The sequence below is a fragment of the Podarcis filfolensis genome (assembly GCF_964270895.1).
Source record: "Podarcis filfolensis genome assembly, chromosome: 5".
Taxonomy (NCBI): Eukaryota; Metazoa; Chordata; class Lepidosauria; order Squamata; family Lacertidae; genus Podarcis; species Podarcis filfolensis.
Genome location: NC_139608.1, coordinates 35,520,980 through 35,542,876, shown reverse-complemented (window position 1 = coordinate 35,542,876; position 21,897 = coordinate 35,520,980). Strand labels below are relative to the sequence as shown.

Genomic DNA, 21,897 nt, shown 5'->3' with positions numbered 1-21,897 from the left:
ACCTTGTTTTGTGTTAATTGCCACCATGATAGGTGGCCTTGTTGGTTGAAGCTGCTGAAAACTTGTGTGAAAATAAATAAAGATACCTATTTTTCTATACATTTTTAAATTATCTCAGCCAATGATACTTATTATAAAAGGATTCAGGGCTACCAGATGCCACTTTTCTTCAGTTCTGATACCATTCACCCACTCTTTTTGTTCCTGAGAAGTCAGATAGCATTCATTCTGGACGGCTGCATTCTCCATACTTTCCCCATTGTCCTTCACTTCCCTCAAGTGTTTATTTTTCACTTCAGTTGTGACACAATCCTTACACACCTGAATTGACTGTACTGTAACACTATTGCCTCACCTCAAGTTGGGGACGTTGTTAATTATTCTCACATAAAAAGTGGTGAAACTAACAAAGGAGTTTTCAGATGATGGCTTAATACAGTACAGTGGTACCTCAGGTTATATACGCTTCAGGTTACATGTGCTTCAGGTTACAGACTCCACTAACCCAGAAATACTACCTCGGGTTAAGAACTTTGCTTCAGGATGAGAACAGAAATTGTGCTCCAGCGGCGCGGCGGCAGCAGGAGGCCCCATTAGCTAAAGTGGTGCTTCAGATTAAGAACAGTTTCAGGTTAAGAATGGACCTCCGGAACGAATTAAGTACTTAACCCGAGGTACCACTGTAAACAGATTTTTGAGATATCACGAACTGGTAATTGGTAACAGCCCCTCCCCCAAAGGCAGAAGAAAACAACAAAGCAGAAGAAATCCACCACTAATGCCCTAATATTGGGTCAAAGGGCCTCTCCAGACATCCTTTTTATTGCACATTAATGATGATTTGTGCTCATTATGCTATCAGGCCGTCACATTTGTACCTGCAAATGCTTTGGGGTGGTCGCGCTGCTTCATTCCATTCAGTGCATATCCTGTAACTTCCTGCTGAAATCCTGTAACTTTTTATACCACAAATGTTCTGGCTTATTTTTGTTCTGCTTTGGTTATGCTATAGCCCCTCAATTCAATTTATTTATTTACGGCTATTAGCCCATAAATATAGCCCCTCCAAGGCAGCAATAACCTGGAAGCTTTGGGGAAGCATTCATTGCACAACAAACTAAAGCAGAAACACCCCCCCCGCCGCCACTAATGCACTGTTAAGAGTTTGTTGCAGAATACACCTGCAATAAAGCAGCAATCTGGAGGCGCTCTAGAGCCTGACTTGGAAACCCATCCCAGGGGAGAATTTTCTTCTAGACACAATGGTCAAGCATTGGCCAGCAGGTGGCAGGCCCAAGCTAGCCAGCTTCCTGATTGCTCAGGAAGACCTTTAAGAAAATTGACAGGTTTCACTCTCTTACTACAGGGCTAAAGTAGATGTGACATTTATGTGTCTTTGCATCTAATGTGCAGGAGTTTTTTATGCATAAAGTGCTAGTGCCAGGGAGGGGGTATACAGCTAATACCACAGTCCTGAACGAAATCTCGTTAGCTAATATCAGCATCCATTGGCACATAGGGGGTTTCCCTCTCCCTGCCCCCCCCCGCCCCGCCCCCTGCAAAAAGCCAATACAGAAGGCTGGTCTAAGTGAATAGGTCACTTTCTCTGCTTTGTGTGTTCCATTGTTTGAAAGCAAAGTAGCGGTGATAGCATAAGAACTGGAGACTGAATGGATATCTGAGATAATTCTTTTGGAAAGAATCCCATGGGCTTTTGCATTATGCTTTCCTACTTGTAGGGGTTTTGTATTATTCCTTCAACCAGAAGAAAGATATTCTAATGATTTTCAAAGAGAGCTTTATTGATAACCTCCAGCCACATTCTCAATCATATTATTAACTCCCTCTCTCTTCTCCCTCCTTCCACCTCCTTCCTCAGCTACTGGGTGCTCCTAGGGGCAAAATTCTCAAAACACAAACTCAGTTAGCAGAATACAACAGGAGGGAAAGATTAAACCTCTACTCCTTCTTGCTTGCTGCATTCTCTATGAAAATCTGCCTTTGCGCTTGATATTAGCAATATAAAAATTGACATGGTTTCTAGTGACATCTTTAGCATGACATTAAGTTTGGCCCTCTGCCATGATCTTTAAGAAATAACACAACTCTTCCCCTTTCTCTTTCTACCGCCTGACGGCTGCTTCAAACCTGGGGCAGAAGTTGTGAGAGGAATGTTCTGAAGAACTTCATGCAACGTGAACATACTGAAGGAGATTTGCTCATACGGAGACCGCACCCCGTTCTCATACAGGCAGGCAAAAGCTATGGCTGGGATCCCAGTTATTGACAAATCTGGATAAGGCAGCTCAATGTAGGCCAGATCCGAGTAGGCGCTGGGGCCTTCGTAAATAACCCAGGGCTCAGTCCAGCTGTCAGCATCCCTAGGAAAAGTGCTGAGGTAAATCCCCAGGTTGACTCGGGATCTGGAGCTCGTTGGGTGGCAATATAGCACCCATGTTGGCATTTGGAAAGAAAAGCCCAATTGCGAAATACTTCCAGCTTTAGCATTTTCTAGATCAGCATGTCCTTTACCTGATGAGATGTGACCAGAAGAGGCACCAGAAGTTCTTGTTTCCTGAGGCTGCCGGTGGCTCAGAGGCTGGCTGCAGAAAAAAGGGGTAGGTGAGGCAAGGCTAGGTGGGTGTTTCGTATCAGACCAACCCTGAGGTAGGAAGCCCACATCTTTATCAGACCAGGTGTCTCTCTGGAATTCGCAAGTGTTGTGCTGCAAATAGTAAAGTGGAGCTTGGAACCCGATGATGCTGCCATGGCAACCGTGTGGGGTCTCCACAAGCCGCTGCACCAGCTGGCCTGAGTGAAATACGGCCCCATCATCCGTGCTGAGGGCCTGCACCCGGAAGCCCAGAGGACTCCTGGCGTTGCAATAGAGCACGTTGCTGCCGTCCTCCTCATCCACCGACACCATCTGGCACTCGACGGTCTGCAGGTTTGGGATGAACTCACCAAATTGCCAGCTCTGCCCGTGGTCATCGCTGTAGAAGGTGAAAGCGTGAGGGGTGGTTTTGCAGAGCTTCCCAAAGCACTCTTTGCAGTCAATGTGGTAAGCATAGGCTGGCAATAGCAGGCGGCCTGACTTCAGTTGGATGCCGTGCCCGGGGCCTAGCGCAAAAGTGGCCCAGTCTGAAGCAAAAGGAAAAAGACAGGGTCAGGAACAATGACAACAAAGAGTCATGAATATAAACGGCTTTATACGGAGACAGACCCATTGGTCCATCTAGCTCAGGACTGCCTGTGCTGACTGACAGCAGGTCTCCAGGCTTTCAGAGAGGGAGTCTCTCCCAGTCCTACCTAGAGATGCTGGGGATTGAACCCGTGACCCTCTGCATGAAAGGTAGACGCTCTACTGCTGAGCTATGGCCCTTCCACGAAGTGGCAATGAAGTTCACATTTATTATGGCGGGAGCTTTTGTATAACAGAGTCCACTTCATCAGATGCATGAAGTGTTGTTCTCATTTGACAAGTGAGGAGGACATGTCAAGAAATAAAGTTGCAAACGGTGGGGTCAAATGACAATGATGTTCCAAATACGTAGTCTGTGACAATTCAATTAAAGCTTAATGGTATGCAAAATGAACACAAAGCGGAGAGCACACTCATCCAAACTTTGCTCTGTCAGTGAACACCTCTAGTGGGACAAGAAACCATTGTTCTGATTTAATGCCACATGGAAACAATCAAACTTCTGGATAAGTTATAGTAAATTGATAAATGTGTTACTCTTTAAGGTGCCACAAAACTCTTTGGGCATTCCCAAATTGCCACTGTTTTGGAGAGGGATTCAGTCACAAATCAACAAATTCGGGTAGCATAATTATAGTTGGTTGGGAGCTCTTGTGCAACAAACCTACTTCCCCCAAAGATCAAAGCTTTTACAATGAAAAAAGTGTCAGGCAAGTTGCTTGCTTTGATGCAACATCATCCAACCTTCCCACAAACGAATCAGAATGAATGCTCATTAAATGTATCCCTTCTCCTTTATTAACATAAAAGATTATCTCACCACTTATATATCTAGTTGATCACTGTGCTCTGCAGGTGAGAGCTTCCTATAGATACCACCTTATCAGGAGGTCTATTCCAGACAATGTAGGAATTGGGCCTCTCGTATTCTGACACCAACCCTCTAAATTTGCTCCCCATGAATAATAGACAGGCACTGTCTCTGTTGCATACCCTCCAGCACAATGCGGCCCAAATCCAGGACACAATTTTCCTGGTCCAAAATCCTGTGCAAGATTGCGGGCCCAGAAAATGTGCTGGGGGGGCAAGTTCTTGGCCCGAAATTGCACGAGACCAAGGTGCTCCAAATGGCTGCTGTATTGTCACGGTGGGAAATGGGGTGTCCTTGTTTTCTGGGTCAGTTGGTAAGTATGCTGTCATCCTTTCAGTGCCTGCTGAAGACCATATTCTCTTTCAATAGATCTTTTAAGTTGAGATCTTTCCCAGCCTGGATCTGTATTTAAATTATTTTTAAGATTCTTTAAAGATTTATTATTGTTGTTGTTTTGTTGCTTGCTGTTTGCCACTGTGGATTCCTCTGGGAGCAAGAGTGGGATATACATTTCATAATTACCGTAATTAAGTAAGTAAGTAAACTGCTCCTGTGTCTCGTACCTTCAATGGACACGCCAATAACTTGCTGGGTGAGGTCAGTCACATGGCTCCAGCTGATGCCCTGGTCAGAACTAGTCACATAGCAGAGGCGGGCAGCATTTTGGCCTGTGATGATCTGAAAGGCTTCAGGGGTTCTGCCCAGCACAGCAATGAAAAACAGGAAAACCATGCCGGTAAGCTCATCATAGATAGGGCAAGGGTTCATGGACCGATGATGTGCCAGAGTTGCTGTTTCAAGGGCTCGCATATCTTCCCACTGGCAAAGAAAAACGGTAAAAGAGTTAGGAAGCCAATTCATCCCCCCCCCCCCGGCATCTTCCCCTGAAAAAAACTAATCACTTCATTTGAAATAGGAATCCATTATTGCATAAGGTTTGCTCATCTGGTCAAGAGATTAATTCATAGCTGGTCAGTAAAAACAAGGAAAAGAGACTCCTCAAAGATAAATAAGGAATTGTGTGAAGGTGTTGATTTAGCAATCTTGTGTTTGTCTGATCATACAGAAATATTCTATTCATTGAGATAATTTATTCTCAGTTATTGTGGTGGGCTTTAATCAGGAGACCATCTTTGAGGTTGGAGGCTTCTCTCTCTGGGACCCTCCTCATTCCAAAGGAAAGATCACATTGTGTTAGGTAGTATTTGAAAGAGAAGAAAGCTTAAAAGTGCTTGACGTTAAGCCAATCAGTTACACCAGTGTTACTGGCACCAATCAATCCCTTGAGTGATTAAGAATACCCAAAAGCAGATGGGTAACATGATTACGGTTATACAGAACTGTTTATACAAAACTGTTAAGTATTCAAAGCATTTTATCGGCATTAGTTCAGTAACCCTTGCAACAACCACCCTGTAGGACATATCCATATTATCCCTGTATTACAAATGAAAAGACTGAGACCAAGAAATGGAAATGAGGTTTATCAGTGGGCAGTGCAGTGGATGGTAGAGTTCAATTTAATATCCAATTTTAATGTCTTGCTTATTGGTTTCCCTTAGACACCTGGTTGGACACTGTGAGGACAGAATGTTGGACTAGGCAGGTCTTTGGTCTGGTCTTCTTATGTTTTTGTTGCAGTAGTGAGAGCAACTTCTATCTTTAAAGGTATCCATAAACCATTAGGGCTGATTCCACATATAACTTGAACTTTGGTCCTTTCAGTATTAATCATTCAATGATAAGGAGCTGAATATGTACACTGCCTCTGTTGACAAGCATTGGGCCTGGTGGGGTGTAAAGAAAGCTTTGCCCATCATCTGTAACAGCAATTTTATGCCTAAGTTATCATCTGAAGAGCACCGTGTCAACCATCACCTGTGAACAAACTCTACTCTACTGCAGGCCACATGAAGCATAAGAAAAATGACCATTCAGTGCAGCCAAGATGAGCTGGTTGCAGCAGGATCTAAATATGGTGAGTGAAAAAACCTGTTATTTATCATTTAATTTGCTCTGGTCCATTCCTGGCAATTATGGTTGCTATATGCCTGGCTGAACAAGGTGGGAGTTTCAGAGCATCAAGAGGCACCAGTTATATTATTCCTAACAACAAAAGAAGTGACAAAGAAACAGCAACGCAGAGACTGATATAAGAAGAGTCCACTAGATCAGGCCAATGGCCCATCTAGCCCAGCATCCTCTTCTCAAAGTGGCCAACCAGATGCCTGTGGGAAACTCACAAGGATGTCACAGATAATTTCCTCTATGCCTTAAGTTTCAGTCCTGTCATACGGTGTCAGCAAAACTAGCTTCATTTTGTCTTACGTCCACAAAGTTCTTGTAGAAAGTGCCCCTTCTCAGCACCAGTAAGTTGGCATGAGCATCATCAACGCTGAGCCGCTCTTCGGCAAAAGCCAGCAGCTTTGCAACGCAAGGGATGTGGAGTAGCGCTGGCACTCGGTATGTCACTCCGCTCGTCTCCCTTTCAAACAAGACTGTCCGGGCAGGGAAATGGCGAGAGCCCATTGCACTTGCAGCAAGGAGAGAAAGCCCTAAAATACCAAAGAGAGAGCAGACTTAAAACTTAAAAACCACACAGTAGACATTCTTTGTAAGCAAAGAACCTGTGAACTCAGTGAAGGGTGTGTGTTGTCTTCAAGGACAGCAAATCAATGTGCACCCAAGTCTCCAGACGCCTAATTCCATCTCTTCCTTTAGCTGAGGACAAGGATGGGGAACTTGTGGCTCTTAACATGTTGTTGCACTACAACTCCCATAATCTCCGATAGCCAGCCATGTTGGAATGGGGATGATGGGAGTTGGAGTCCAACAACTTCTGGGAGGCTACAGGTTCCCCACCCCTGACCTTGGAGAGAGCTTGCTGCAGGCCTGTTTTAGAGCGCTACCAATAAGCTCTGTGTCAAATTCTTTTAATAAACCGTCTTTGTGGAATAGTGAGGTCTGTCTTGCGCCTTCACTGACATTTTTTCAGTGCCAGGAAAACACGTACATTTTCCCCAGACTTTGGATGAATTATGATGGTGTTGTTTGCTGTTAGTGTACTGCCAAAGCTTTCTGCTGCTGTTATGGGGGGTGTTGCTTTTTGTATTTTTTATTACTTGTATGTGTCTTCGTTCGAATATGTTCGTATTATAATGTATTTTTACTTATGTCTATTTTTTTAATATGTTATCAATTGCTCAGAGACTTTTTTGTGTAACTAGGGATGGGTGAATCTGTCAATCTACAGCAGGCATGTCCAAAGTCTGTTTCAGGGGCCTAATCCAACCCGCCAGTTGGTTTAATCTGGCCCCTGTGGCTGTTTATTTCCTGTGGTAAAATCCTAAAAAAACCTCAAGAACTTCAACCCTAAAAAAGCTCAAGAACTTTGGGGTAAAATCATAAGAAAGGTCAACAACCTCAATCCTAGAAAAAGGTCAACAACTTAGTTTGGACACCCTGATCTACAGTGTGGATGTGACTGTGATCTTCTGGTCTTGCTATGCCAGCCACCACAACATAGTTGTTGTAATCCTATGCTTTCCCATCTCCCAAAACAGAATGTTAGTAAAATCTAAAGCAGACTCACCAGCAGCCGCTCCCACCTCATCCTTGACCATTCTACCCCATCACCCACAATTCTTGATGATGCTTAGCTCCACATTAGTCATGCCTGGCAATCACTAACTGACAAGCAGTGATGGCCGGTATGCTGGGATGATGTCCCAGGATCCCAACCCACATCGCCTCCCATGCACAATACAAAAACAGGCAACTTAACCAAGAGAGTTAAATTGGCAAGAGGCATGTAGGACCCATCACTATAGATAAACACAATAGAAACAATAACACGAGAGGAATAGACACAGCACCTCTCCAGACATCCTTTTTGTTGCACCTTGATGATGATTTGTGCTCATGATGCTTTCTGGGTGGTTAGACACAATCCTGATTTTAACACTCTTTGCCCCTCCAAATGTTTTGGGATGGTCACCCTGCTTTATTTCCAGTCAGCGCATATCCCATAACTTCCTGCTGCAAAATGTTCTGGTTTATTTTTCTTCTACTGTACATTTGTTCTGCAACAGCCCCACCAGACGGCAATAATGTTTAACTAAACTAGACTAAAGCGGAATAAACCCACCAGTAATGCACTACTCTGGGACGCGGGTGGCGCTGTGGTCTAAACCTCAGAGCCTAGGGCTTGCCAATGAGAAGGTCGGCGGTTCAAATCCTCACGACGGGGTGAGCTCCTGTTGCTCGGTCCCAGCTCCTGCCAACCTCGCAGTTTGAAAGCATGTCAAGTGCAAGTAGATAAATAGGTACTGCTCCGGCGGGAAGGTAAACGGCGTTTCCGTGCGCTGCTCTGGTTCGCCAGAAGTGGCTTAGTCATGCTGGCCACATGCCCCGGAAGTTGTCTGCAGACAAACGCTGGCTCCCTAGGCCAGTAAAGCGAGATGAGCGCGCAACCCCAGAGTTGTCCGCGACTGGATTTAACGGTCAGGGGTCCCTTTATCTTTACCTAATGCACTATTGTGTCAAGGAGATGTTGCAGGATATGCCCACATTAGCAGGCAAGTCTGCAGGGGCTCATAACACAACAAAGGTGACAAGAAATTAATAAGTGAAAAACAACTTCATTTAAAAATGGTAACCAGACACATAATTATTGTAGGATCCATAAATTTCAGGAGAAAGGTTTAGGTCCCACTATAGTACCAAAGAGTCCACACAGATAGCTTTTTGAACACTGTAGACAAAACATTTGTATCGCTCTTTGTGTGATTTTTCTTTTTTTCAAAGGAGCTGAATGGAGGCCACCAAGAGCAGTATGCCAGATGGTGGTTTGGTAGGAAAGAGCAAAGTATCGGAAAAAACAGGAATGGCCCAGGTAAGCACTGGACTCTGCACTATTTTATGATTTCTCAGAGGAAGTAGGGTGAGTGTCACACGATACACTATCTGGGGAGGGGATGGTAGCAGCTGAAAGGCAGGGGGAAGACGGGAGAGGTGCCCACACTACACTGCAGAATCTCCTCTTAATCCCTTCTTGGAAGAAGAGATATTACAAGTTTAAGGAATGGAGGGAGAAAATCCTAGTCCATCTAGGCATGCCCCAAATAAGGAAGGAGACATCTAGAAACTTACGGAGACTACAGAAGAAAAACAAGCACGAAACCACAAACCTTGCCCCCTTTCTGCTTGGTAGGTTGTCTTTTGTCCCCAAAGCCACTGATAAGTTATTTATGTTGATCTGTCTTCATATGAGCCCTTTACAAATTCCGCTTTGCTGACCGATGCAATTTCAGCAGCTTCCTTCACTGCTTATGTGATGCCTTATTTCATTCGTCACGTTCTGACTCTCAAGCACCCCCGCTTCCCTCTACCTCTGACCCAGTGGGCTTGCTACTTGTTCCATGGTTGGGGGAAAAGCACTGAGCCAGCAGCCAGCAGCTTAATCAGCAAATGGAGGACAAAGACTTCATTGTCAAGAGCACAGTGAGGACACAGTCAGCAATGTCCATGTGCAGATACCTGTGACCATCACTTTCCCTTTTATTTTAATTTTTTTAACTAACTGGGAAACTCTCGCGGGGCATACCTACCTGTCTGTATATGTGGACTTCATCTGCCGCACATCTCCATAATCAGAATCATATGTCCAGTGTAATGGCAGTGAAGGGAGAATGTCATGTTCACCACTCTAATATTTATGCTGCTCGAGTAAGCCCATTGGCTTATGTGGCTTTACTCTGCTTTTATCTGTGCAAATGGAAAGAAACCAGACTAGCAGCCTTAAAGTCTGGTAAGAGCGACATTATTATCGGAATTCCACCCCTTCCTTCCTCAAAGGAAAGCCTGGGAACGGAATTCTGGGGAAACTGTCTTATCCTTTGTAACATCTGTGTAGATTACAAAGCCATACTTTGTACAGATAACAAATAACATCTACCTACCTACCTACCTACCTACCTACCTATAATTCTCTGTTTGGCTGATGGGCAGTTTCAAGACTTGCCTGCTGTTCCTTCTTTAGAGATGAAGAACTGTAAGAGAGATACGGTACTTGAACTAGACAACCCCAGAGGTCCGTAAAGTAGGATGGGTGACCTGGATAGGGTACCAGATGGCAACTGATATTTATGTTTGGAGGATGCTTCGATGAGAGGGTGTAAGCACCAGAATTTATTGACTTAGACCGTGTACACATTAATTACCATTTACTCTGACTCCAATGCAGTGCCACCAGTGTACACATTATGAGTACACAAAATGTCAGCTGCAGTCCATATGCCTCTGATAGTTTATTGATATACGGAATGCATTACTTCCTAATGAAAAGCTGCTCATGTCATTAAACTGTTCTCATCAGACAATTATCTAGAAACATTGCAGGGAGCTTGTACTCTATACTGTATTTTTCGCTCTATAAGCTCTTGCTGTTCTGGCTTCTGGGATAGCTGCACAACCTGCATTTGCTCCATAAGACGCACACACATTTCCCCTTACTTTTTAGAAGGGAAAAAGTGTGTCTTATAGAGCGAAAAATACGGTATTTCCAGGCTTCTGATAAAGGTGTTAGAACCTCAGAAACAGGAATTAGCATTATCCTCATGTCCTTCATGCTAGCAAACAATTTTTGGTCAGATGTTTTGCAGTGCCCTTCACCTTTGCCATCACCCTGACCCTCACCTTCTGCATTTTGTCAAGCTTTCCCCAGCCTTTACAAAAATTGCTTTAGGCTGCAATCCTAAACATGCTTACTAGAGAGCAAGTCTCGCTGAACACAGTGGGACTTACTTCCAAGTAAACATGCATAAGCTAGCATTGTTCAGCTAACAACTAATATATGCATTTTATGCAACTTTACCCTATTACCGGAATATTCTTGTACTTGCCTGGAAAACTGCATTGAGAAATTTGGAGAAGTGCAGATTTTGAAGGATGGCTGTGATTTGGTTCTTGCATTGTTTCAGGAAGTGTGAAGTCGGCGGGCATGCCTTTGAGTGGGAACTGATTCTAATTTATTCCTCATTCCTAACCACCATGCATTTGGGGACTTAAACTGCTGTTTTTCTTGAACTGGAGCAGTTGGTAACATAGGCTAGACTTTCTTGCATTTTGATTTCAGTCGCAAATCAATTGACATGTTGTGCGACTAGGATTCATGCTGACAGAGTTACTTCCAGTTCACTGAGCTGAGTCCAAATGTTCCCATTAAGAAAAGCGGGGAGGCGGAGACTAAACAAAGCAAGGAGAAGAAACCTGAGGACAAAGGGGGCTGTGACAACTGAAGGCCTAGAAGATGGAATGAAACCAAACAAAATGAGCTTTCAATACATTGCCGGAAATTGATTTCAGAGGACCTCATGGTTCAGAGCCATAATGGTTATCTAGTAACTCTCCAGCATAAGAGCAAAACTGACTAAAGGATGATGAAACCATGAACAAGGCTGTGGGAACTTGAACCTTCTATAAAAATAGTCATTCAGTGAGTTGTAATGTGTGTTCCCACCCCATATTTAGAAGATCACAGCATCACATTGAGTAACTGAGTAAAATGACTTGGTTCATCTATTGATATGTACTAAAAAGAAGAGTAGAAGGGACGCGGGTGGCGCTGTGGGTTAAACCACAGAGCCTAGGACTTGCCGATCAGAAGGTCGGCAGTTCGAATCCCCACGACAGGGTGAGCTCCCGTTGCTCGGTCCCTGCTCTTGCCAACCTAGAAATTTGAAAACACGTCAAAGTGCAAGTAGATAAATAGGTACCACTCCTGCGGGAAGGTAAGCGGTGTTTCTGTGCGCTGCTCTGGTTCGCCAGAAGTGGCTTAGTCATGCTGGCCACATGACCCAGAAGCTGTACGCTGGCTCCCTCAGCCAATAAAGCGAGATGAGCGCCGCAACCCCAGAGTCAGCCACGACTGGACTTAATGGTCAGGGGTCCCTTTACCTTTACCTAAAAAGAGGAGTGGCTGCAAGCTACTGGGGACCAGAGCACTGCAAAGTGATGACAACCAATTTAGATGGCTTTAAAAGAGGATTAGACCAAAGATGCCGAATTAGGCAAACACTGGAATAAAATCTCCACCACCCACATGTGATGAGTCAGAGTCTTTACCACTGAGACTTGAGACTATACAGTGGTGGCTTGAACCACTGTGACGGGGGGGTGGGGTGGGAGGGGCAGGGGAGACCAACAGTAGGTGGAGCTGGGGCAATGGCTAGCAGAACCAACCAGTTCTGGCTCCTCCCTGTGGAGTACTGCAAGGACGAATTAATACAATAGCCAGTTCCACCCCCTGGACTGGTTGCAAATAGGAATGTAGACAAGTGAGGGCATCCTGAGGTTGGTGGGCCAGTGCCCCATTTGCCCTCCAATGGGACTACTTTCCCCTATACTGGCAGCACAATTGTACATCTTTATCCTGATGACACCCAGCTCTACCTCTCCTTTAAATCAGAACCAGTGAAGGCGGTGAAGGTCCTGTGTGAGTGCCTGGAGGCAGTTGGAGGATGGATGGCGGCTAACAGATTGAGGTTGAATCCTGACAAGACAGAAGTACTATTTTGGGGGGACAGGGGGCGGGTGGGTGTGGTGGATTCCCTGGTCCTGAATGGGGCAACTGTGCCCCTGAAGGACCAGGTGCGCAGCCTGGGAGTCATTTTGGACTCACAGCTGTCCATGGAGGTGCAGGTTAATTCTGTGTCCAGGGCAGCTGTCTACCAGCTCCACCTGGTACGCAAGCTAAGACCCTACCTGCCCGCAGACTGTCTCACCAGAGTGGTGCATGCTCTAGTTATCTCCCGCTTGGACTACTGCAACGCGCTCTACATGGGGCTACCTTTGAAGGTGACCCGGAAACTGCAATTAATCCAGAATGCGGCAGCTAGACTGGTGACTGGGAGTGGCCGTTGGGACCACATAACACCGCTTCTGAGAGATCTGCATTGGCTCCCAGTACGTTTCCGAGCACAATCCAAAGTGTTGGTGCTGACCTTTAAAGCTCTAAACGGCCTCGGTGCTGTATACCTGAAGGAGCGTCTCCACCCCCATCGTTCAGCCCAGACACTGAGATCCAGCGCTGAGGGCCTTCTGGCGGTTCCCTCATTGCGAGAAGTGAGGTTACAGGGAACCAGACAGAGGGCCTTCTCTGTAGTGGTGCCCACCCTGTGGAACACCCTCCCTTCAGATGTGAAGGAAATAAGCAGCTTTCCTATCTTTAAAAGACATCTGAAGGCAGCCCTGTTCAGGGAAGTTTTTAATATTTAACGCTGTACTGTTTTTAACACTTGATTGGGAGCCGCCCAGAGTGGCTGGGGAGACTCAGCCAGATGGGCAGGGTATAAATAAATTATTATTATTATTTATTATTATTATTATTATTATTATTATTATTATTATTATTATTATTATCATAAGCAAATCTTGTTTCATCGAGTGGGGAAGTCTATGGGTTTTCTCGTCTTGTTTGGGAACTGGTGACTGTACAGATATGCTGTATGCTGGAGCTCAGGCATGATCATCTTTTGGCAGATCGTCTGGGTCTTATTGTCTAAATCCTGCTTGAGGTTATAGCCCAAGATTTTCGCAAGCCCCAGCTGCAAGGGCTTCAGTTTATTGTCTATGATTTTGCTTCCATCAACTGCTGTTTCCTCCAAGAGGCACATCTCCATCAGTTCCTTCTGTCTCTTCTGCAGAAGTGCAACCTCCTTGTACAAAGTCTTTAGGTCCATCCTCTCTTGGATCTTAATCCAGAAGGTGCTATTGAAATGTGTGTAAAGTTTCCAGTCCAGAGCACACCAATCTCTCGCCTTTTCCTTGTATTCTGGATTCAGAGTCTGAACACTGTCTAGGCTCCTGGTGTTCAGTTTGAAATAAACCACATCATCCAGGTCCCAGCATAACATATTCTTCAGAAGGATCATGGACTCATCAAAGTATTCAGCAATCAGCATCAGCTGGAAATTCTGCTCAATATCCTGTATTACAGACTGGATGTAGAAGTCGTCATATTCTGCATTGTTGTCATAGCCCAAGTCAAACCACATGAAGTTCCTGGCATAAAAGTTCCAAGGCTTTTTGCTTATATTGTAGTACGTCCAAGGAGATGCCAGAAACTCACTCAGTGTCTTGGTTTTCTGAAATGCTGGTGAATATGTTTTGTAATAAGCATAGGAGGATTCCAGCAATGAAGGAGGATCCCGCAGGATAGAAAAATAGAAAGTATCACGTGGCATTACTCTTCTTACCTTTGTAATAAAAAGCTTGTCCGACTTCGGGAAGGAGACGGGAGAGCTCTGACAGGGTCTTAGAGTCCTCCTGCCACCTTCCCAGAGCTGGGCAAGCACTCATCATGTTTTGGGAAGGAGGTAGGAGGGCTCCTTCCCAAAGAGAGCCAGTGTGTTGTAGTGGTTAAGAGCGGTAGACTTGTAATCTGGGGAACTGGGTTCGCGTCTCCGCTCCTCCACATGCAGCTGCTGGGTGACCTTGGGCCAGTCACACTTCTTTGAAGTCTTTCAGCCCCACTCACCTCACAGAGTGTTTGTTGTGGGGGAGGAAGGGAAAGGAGAATGTTAGCCGCTTTGAGACTCCTTCAGGTAGTGATAAAGCGGGATATCAAATCCAAACTCCTCTTCTTCTTCTTCTTCTTCTTCTTCTTCTTCTTCTTCTTCTTCTTCTTCTCTAGGAACCTGCCAGAGCATCGTGCCTCCTTCCCAAAGCCCGGCTTAAGCTGGCATTACATGGGCTGTGGGGAGAGCATCAAATGGCCTTGCGCAGGGCAGCATATTACCAAAGTCTGCCCCAGTATAGTTTATGTGCAATCAGATATGCTGAATGACCTTATTCCCCCTGAAATCACTGTGGAAATGCATCCTCAATGTTGCCATCACTCAGTTTTGCAGATTGTGGGGGGAGGACAACTTCACTGTAATCAGCAATAGCAGTCCTTTCTGTTTTCTTACCTCTGGCAAATTAAACCTCAAGTGGTTGCACATGATGTTGAAGTGTCGACCAATGGTTCTGAACTCCTCAACAAATGTTGCTCTGAAGTGCACAGGGTATCCCAGGTGGAAGCCCAAGTGATATGGCAGGGCCACAGTGAGGTTGTGTTTCTCTGAGAAGCGGAAGAGGACGTTGAGGACTGTGCTGCTGGCCGTTTTGTGTGTCTTGAGGAACATGACATTTGTGGTAGGTTGGCAGCGTTTGGAAACAGGCCCCAGCCTACATGAATATAAAATGAATAAAGGGGTAGAATCTTTTTAAACTCCGGATGCCACCCTTCCCACTTGATGATAATACTGTTGAACAGAAAGGTTTGGAAAAGACCCATCCTCTCTCATAGCAGAGTTAGCACAATGGTGATTGCTCCAAGCACATAAAAACATTAGATTTGCATCTGCCCGCATCCACATTTAAACATATATTCCCCATGAAAATACCTAGGCTAGAATAAATCTCAGAGACGTAGCTCTGCAAATAAGTGAAGATTTTACTCACAACAAACAAGTCTCCATCCATTGGCAGTGAAATAAAGAAGAAAAATGTTCCAAATGACTTAAAAAGAAAGAACTTGTGTTCCTTACAAAAAAAAAAAAAAACCCATGCAGTTTTTGCATTAGCAAAGAGGCATGCAGTAAAAACCTCCTTTTGGAAAGTTTCGTTCACGTGAGCTGGAAGCCATGCTTGGCTGCAGCTTTTTTTTAAACCCAGGAAGCAGAGAGAGGCAAAGGCTGCTGAGATCCTGTTTAGCCCCTCCCATGGTAACTTGAGCTCAGGGCTCAGGTTAACCATTCATACATCCAAGTGTGAGTCGGTAACTGTATATTATAACTGCCTACTGCTCATTTGTCCTTATTTGATCTCCTTTTGCCCTTTGCTGTGGAGATAATGAAAACCCTTTTAACCAGAGCTGCCTTTTGCTTATCCGATCTCAGAGAATTCTACCTCCAGCTGATGCAACTCAATAGAGTGCCATTAGAACCATCCCATGCAACTCTTAGGCTGCAACCTTGCATGCACTTTCTTGGAGCCTAGGCCCACTGAATTCTTAACTTCCAAGTAAGTGTGCAAAGGATTGCATTGTAAATTAGGTGCAGCCTTCTGTGTCAGGAGATGATATGCAGGCTGGTGCAACCTTGCGCCAGGTGTGCCAGTCCCTGCAGTGTCTCCTAACAATCTGCGGGCTGGTGCAGCCTTCTGCTAGCTGTGGGAAGGCCCAGTGGGACCCACCACAACTGCAGGTAGACCCAGCAGAGCTCAACGGAGCCCAGCAGGCTGCAGAATATTGAGGGGGCCCAACCTCTCCCTTGAAAAGTTTGGGAGAGGCTTGCCCCCCAGCCCGATGGCACTTCTGATCTATGTGTGCTTGCAACAGTCTACTGTCTAGCCAGATTCACAAGCAAAACTCTGCACTCTCTGCATACCAAGGCTCTCAATATTTTGGCTCTTTTCCTTTGCCAACTGAATAGCCAGAACACTGTCCTTGTTAGAGAATACCGTCCTTGAGAAATGAAAGTCAAGTGAACAGGAATTAATCAGAATAAATAGATGTGTTGCAGATTTCATTCGCTGGACTATTTTATCCACGACGAGAAAATACCGAATTATTTTTTTAAGGGAAGGGCCTTGTCTTCATGATAGTGTGTCTGCTTTGCATGGAGAAGAGATTTGGCCCAAAGGTCAGGTCACTATCACCATCAAAGATCACCGCTATGCCTATGAGAAATATATAGGGTTTCTGGTGGTTGGTTTTAACAGGCTGAGTTCTCTGGTAACAGTTGTCCTGTCTGGTTTAGCCATATTAGAAAATCAACTTACGTGCCAAGCTTTACATTGCGCTGAAAGAATCCTATCAAGGCTATCACTCCCAGGCAAAGAGTGAGACATGTAAAGTGTCGAAAACACCTGAAAAAGAATAGGTACATGGTCTGCATTTTCTAATACAACAGCACTGCTGTAACTCTTAAGACTCAGGGATATTATATTGGCTTTCCTCAAAAAATTCTGAAAGTTGAGCCCATTCACCTGATAACATTGGCTTTCAATACCAGCATCACCTTCAAAATGAATGTGTCATAACTTGGTTTTTTTAAAAACAAAACAGATTATCTTTCTCTTCTCCTGGAAGTGTGCATATATTGCTGATATAAAATTGTCCATTTTGCTCAGCTTTGTGATAGCAAAGAATTATTCCATGATTTTTTAAAAAAAAAATAATGTGTATCTCTGATCAGTTTACAAATTGCATTTGCTACTTTGGAAAAATACCTTGTGCAGCATGAGACCTAAGCACAATGAAGTCATTTTGCTCTACAGAGACAGAGAGAGGTCTGATTTATTTATTGCGGCCATTGGCCCATATCGAAAACAATACATCAAAATTTATCCATAAACAATACAATTTAAACGCTTCCAAATTAAAACACCCATATAAAACCAATTTTACTTCAGTTAAGTAAACACTATACACAATAAGCTCCCTCTATGTAAACTGCAATTCAAATCCATCAGATTTTGGGGGGTATGCGTCTTAGTTCTGGCACTTATTGATGGTACTTAAGTTTAGCTAGGCTGTCAGAGTCATACAGTGATCCATTTCTCCTCTTTTGAAATAAAACATTAATCAGGTATCTAGCGACTGCAAGGGATCTACTTGTATCTTCGTCATTTAATAAGTATATTATTTGGGCTTCCTGAGGTCTATCAGCAATTCTCGATAAATATGGGGCCAGAAACTTGGACCGTGAAGCCGAATATAATGGACAACAGAAGATTATATGGTATAACGATTCTATAGATCCACTTTTACAGTCACAGAGGAGTGAGATCTGTCCTTTGGAGAGTCTGTTACTCAACACGTTTGATGGGAAAACATTGAATCTAGACTTTATAAAGGCATACCTGTGCGTCACCACAGATAAGGTAGTTAAATAAGATGGAAGTTTCGTTGGTGGTGTTAAGCCAAGGTTTATCGGTGAACAGGTGCCACCACCTGTCGCAATGTTAAATTGTAAATCCATCTCCTCTAATTTGTGGGTTATAATTCTCTTGGCAGAAATTAAATCCAATTTTAATAGTTCAGATGGAGATAGTCCGAGAGAGGTCTGTATTCATTGTATCTTAAGAACAACAGGAAATAAAGCCAGAGATTAAGCAGGCTCCAAGGAGTTTACTTTCAGGATAAAACGAAACCAAAGCAGTGCCAGTTTAGAGTGTATGGCAAGGGTCAGATTTTTGAACAGTTGTAGTATTTCACCAGGTGTGGTGGGAAGACTTTTCTGTGTCTGAATTTGCATTCCTTATATTTTTCTGCTCCTTAGTGCAATCCACGTGCACAAAAAGTGTGTGTGCGTGTGCGCTTATTTAGGCTGTGTATACACACTAACCCATTTGTAGCACAAAAATGTAGTTTTTCTCAATCTGGGTTCATTCACACTTGTCATCAACATGCTGCTTTCAATCTAGATCGATTCTAATCTAGACCTTGCCGTCCACTTGCTTGCATGCTCACTACTGGATTGGTTTAACGCCAAGATGGATTAGTTAAATTTCCCCTATGCAATTATATTGTAATTGAACATAACAGTTTTTTGGTTCCAGGGCCTCTGTTAGGCCTGGGAGGAACAGTCACTGACCCTCTTCTCCAGCCACATCTGGAGGCTTTCCTTCCATCCCTCGCAGAGCTGCCCATTAAGAGTGAGCTCCACACTTCTACCAGGAGCTGAAAAGCTATAATCCAGAAAGCCACAAATGCTGAAAGTTTATTTTCCAGAGCCTCAGGCATGGTTTGTACATCCACAAACACACACACACACACACACAAAGACCCACAAAATTTCTCAAGGGACCTACTGACTTTGTCATCTATACTTAGAGTAGGTGCTCTCCCCCACAATACATTTTATACACACACACACACACACACCCCAGTTAGAAGATCGGCTAGATATTTGTGTGGCATTTATTAGCTGGGAGAGGCTACAAGTGAATCATGCTGTAAACAGGATTTGACCTGCCAGCACCATCTTTTCTACAGTTTGACGTTTTTAAAGAAGTAGAATCTGATATGGGAAGAAACAGGTCTGAATAACCCTGGACTAAGTTGCAATGGTATAATATGAAATTAGAGGGGTGGGGAAATACATAACCTACAACTGTCAATTTCTCCTAAAGTCGCATATGACATTACTGGAGTTCTGAAAAACACACAGCCCACCTAGCTTCCAAATGCTTCCTTTTAGCCAAAAGCCTAAGAAACAGCCAGGGAAACCAACCTTAAACACATATCTCCAGATTAAATTGCAGGTAGATAGACTGATGACAGATGATAGATAGATAAATAAATAAATAAATAGATGATAGACAGATGATAGATATAGATAGATGATAGATAGATAGATTAGATAGATAGATAGATGATAGATATAGATGATAGATAGATAGATAGATAGATAGATAGATAGATAGATAGATGATAGATAGATAGATAGATAGATGATAGATAGATAGATAGATAGATAGATAGATGATAGATAGATATCTGATGTAGTTAACCGAATACATTCATCAAAATTCCCTGCAAAATAAGTTATTACTACTAAGATAGCTCAGTTGGTTAGAGTGCGGTGCTCATAATACCAAGGTTGTAGGTTTGATCCCTGTAAGAGACAGCTGTGTACTCCTGCATTTTCAGGGCGCTGGACTAGATGATCCTCAAGATCCCTTCCAACTCTACGATTCTTTACTCCTTATTCCTTACCTGCAAATGCCTTTCATTGTGCTGCTGATCCTATCACAGTGACACGTGAGTTTCTTGTTAGCCAGCTGGACATGCCACTGCTTCTCTGTGGAGCCTTTTAACAATCTAGGCAGGCAAAGCAAGGGGTGTGCAGATATGATACAGAAATATGGGTGGCACAGATGGGATGCTCCTGTTTATACAAGCAAATTAAGCAGAGAGATGGAAGACGAATGGAGGTAAGTTTGCATGAGGGGATAGAGTTGCAAAAGTATTTTGTTTGCTTGTAAGAAGCCCCACCCACCCCAAGCCACCTTGTCATAAAAGCCTCATGACCTCAGGGGAGAAGCAGTTCTCGCAGAGTTTAGTTTGGCTCCTGATACTTTGATGGCTGGGATGTCAAGCTGGACACAGTGTCCCATTTTATAGCAGGCACTTCAGATTTACTGGGATGGGAAACACAGCTTCTTTGTTCTGTGACTCTGGGTGGGGAAGAGAATTGTTTCTGGAGAGTGGGGTGCGATTGGGGGAAAAGGTTAAAGACCTTTAGCCTCCATGCCAGGTTCTCAATCCACATTGGAGTCCCTGTACTGGGTATTTTTGGAAGAAAACCCTGCATTCAAGGACAACCCCTGTGATTTACATCATGCATTGCATGTGCCAGTGCTGGCTCACAGCTCTGGCTGAGGATTTGAGCCAATGAGCTCTAGATATCTCAGTGGCAGAAAACTTGCATTACATGCAGATGTCAATGGCTGTGCACACATGGTGTTTTTATTCTAGACTCAATTCCCAAAATTAAAGCTCATTGCAGATGGATTCTGCATTGCTCAGCAGTGCATCGACCATTTGACAACAGATGTAGATGGTTCTGGCAATGGGAGATGCATCCACATCTTCCCAATGACATCATGAGTAGGTGTATACGGAGATTACAGTTGCAACTTCCTTCTTCTTCTACTGGGATATGTGCAGAGAGGAAAGGGCATGAATAAGCTATGTGTTTTTCAAATACATATCAAGTATCCACACCCACCCTTGGGGACAGTAGAATCTAGAAGCAACCTACATTTAAAGCAGCATGTTGAGAATGAGCACGAACAATTCTGCATTGAGAAAGCTACATTATTTGTGCTACATATGGGTGAGTGTGCAGCAGCACCGGCACATCAATCTCTGGCCTCTCCAGGTACATCTGGGAAAGCTCTGGACAATGCCAGCTTTCTGTGTTGCTGATATGATATGGTCTCCCATAGCTTTGGAATTTTCTTTCCCTGTACAGTCATCAGTAATGATGCATTTCTTATGCAGTTACGTAGTTATTCCCGGTCTAAAAGGGACTGCAAACAGTGGCACAAAGAATATACTGTAATACAACAACATACTGCACAACACTTAAGATTCCTATGGCATTGGGAAGGATGTACTTCCATTCTCACTAGCCACTCTCATCAGCAACATTAGTTCCAAATCATTTCCTCAAAAGATGGAATTTCACACAAGCCTACCATGTGTTGATTTGAAAGCCCAGTGTGGCTTTCTCCCGAGGGTGGCAGCTGTCACAGTACCCCCAGGTGGCAGAAGTCAGGACTTGCTGCTCTGAGCATTACACATTAATCCTCCTCTCTTTACACCATGGGTAGGCAAACTAAGGCCCATGGGCCGGATGTGGCCCAATCGCCTTCTCAATCCGGCCTGCGGACAGTCCATGATTCAGCGTGTTTTTACATGAGTAGAATGTATCCTTTTATTTAAAATGCATCTCTGGGTTATTTGTGAGGCCTGCCTGGCGTTTTTACATGAGTAGAATGTGTGCTTTTATTTAAAATGCACCTCAGGGTTATTTGTGGGGCATAGGAGTTCATTCCCCCTCTCACATAGTCCGGCCCCCCACAAGGTCTGAGGGACAGTGGACCGGCCCCCTGCTGAAAAAGTTTGCTGACCCCTGCTTTACACATTAAAAGGTCACTTGCTTTTTATTTGTTTATTTACCACCCACCTTTGATGGATGCTCTGTGAATGAAACAACAAGATTATTGTGAGTAAAAGGACTACACTTAACACTTGGGAAAGTACAAT

The 21,897-nt window shown here is 44.1% G+C and overlaps 2 protein-coding genes across 4 annotated transcripts; both read right to left on the bottom strand.

Moving 5' to 3' along the window:
- Positions 1–1,784: 1,784 nt before the first annotated feature.
- NEU4 (neuraminidase 4) lies at positions 1,785–9,476 on the bottom strand. 3 transcript variants are annotated; one of them, XM_083615172.1, is made up of 4 exons: positions 9,263–9,476; positions 6,402–6,628; positions 4,637–4,892; positions 1,785–3,141 (listed from the first exon to the last, which is right to left on the bottom strand). In XM_083615172.1, the coding sequence occupies exons 2-4, from the start codon at positions 6,600–6,602 to the stop codon at positions 2,090–2,092; spliced, it is 1,509 nt and encodes a 502-aa protein (XP_083471298.1). In that variant the 5' UTR covers positions 6,603–6,628; positions 9,263–9,476; the 3' UTR covers positions 1,785–2,089. The 3 variants fall into 3 exon arrangements, with proteins under 3 accessions (XP_083471298.1, XP_083471299.1, XP_083471300.1); XM_083615173.1 differs by lacking the exon at positions 6,402–6,628; XM_083615174.1 differs by lacking the exon at positions 9,263–9,476 and having other exon boundaries at positions 6,317–6,413.
- Positions 9,477–13,495: 4,019 nt separating this feature from the next.
- Positions 13,496–20,261, bottom strand: GAL3ST2 (galactose-3-O-sulfotransferase 2). The gene is made up of 4 exons (XM_083613886.1): positions 19,840–20,261; positions 16,899–16,985; positions 15,044–15,302; positions 13,496–14,329 (listed from the first exon to the last, which is right to left on the bottom strand). Exons 1-4 carry the CDS (start codon positions 19,854–19,856, stop codon positions 13,511–13,513), a joined length of 1,182 nt encoding a protein of 393 aa, XP_083470012.1. The 5' UTR covers positions 19,857–20,261; the 3' UTR covers positions 13,496–13,510.
- Between the last annotated feature and the right edge of the window lie 1,636 nt (positions 20,262–21,897).

Coding starts and splice junctions, on each gene's coding strand:
- NEU4 (XM_083615172.1), bottom strand. CDS start 6,602: ATGGGCTCTCGCCATTTCCCTGCCCGGACAGTCTTGTTTGAAAGGGAG. Junction 4,893..6,401: donor TCTACAAGAACTTTGTGGAC/GTAAGACAAAAT, acceptor TTTCTTTGCCAG/TGGGAAGATATGCGAGCCCT. Junction 3,142..4,636: donor TATTGGCGTGTCCATTGAAG/GTACGAGACACA, acceptor CTTTTGCTTCAG/ACTGGGCCACTTTTGCGCTA.
- GAL3ST2 (XM_083613886.1), bottom strand. Junction 15,303..16,898: donor CGCAATGTAAAGCTTGGCAC/GTAAGTTGATTT, acceptor ATATTCATGTAG/GCTGGGGCCTGTTTCCAAAC. Junction 14,330..15,043: donor TGAGGTTTAATTTGCCAGAG/GTAAGAAAACAG, acceptor TTTATTACAAAG/GTAAGAAGAGTAATGCCACG.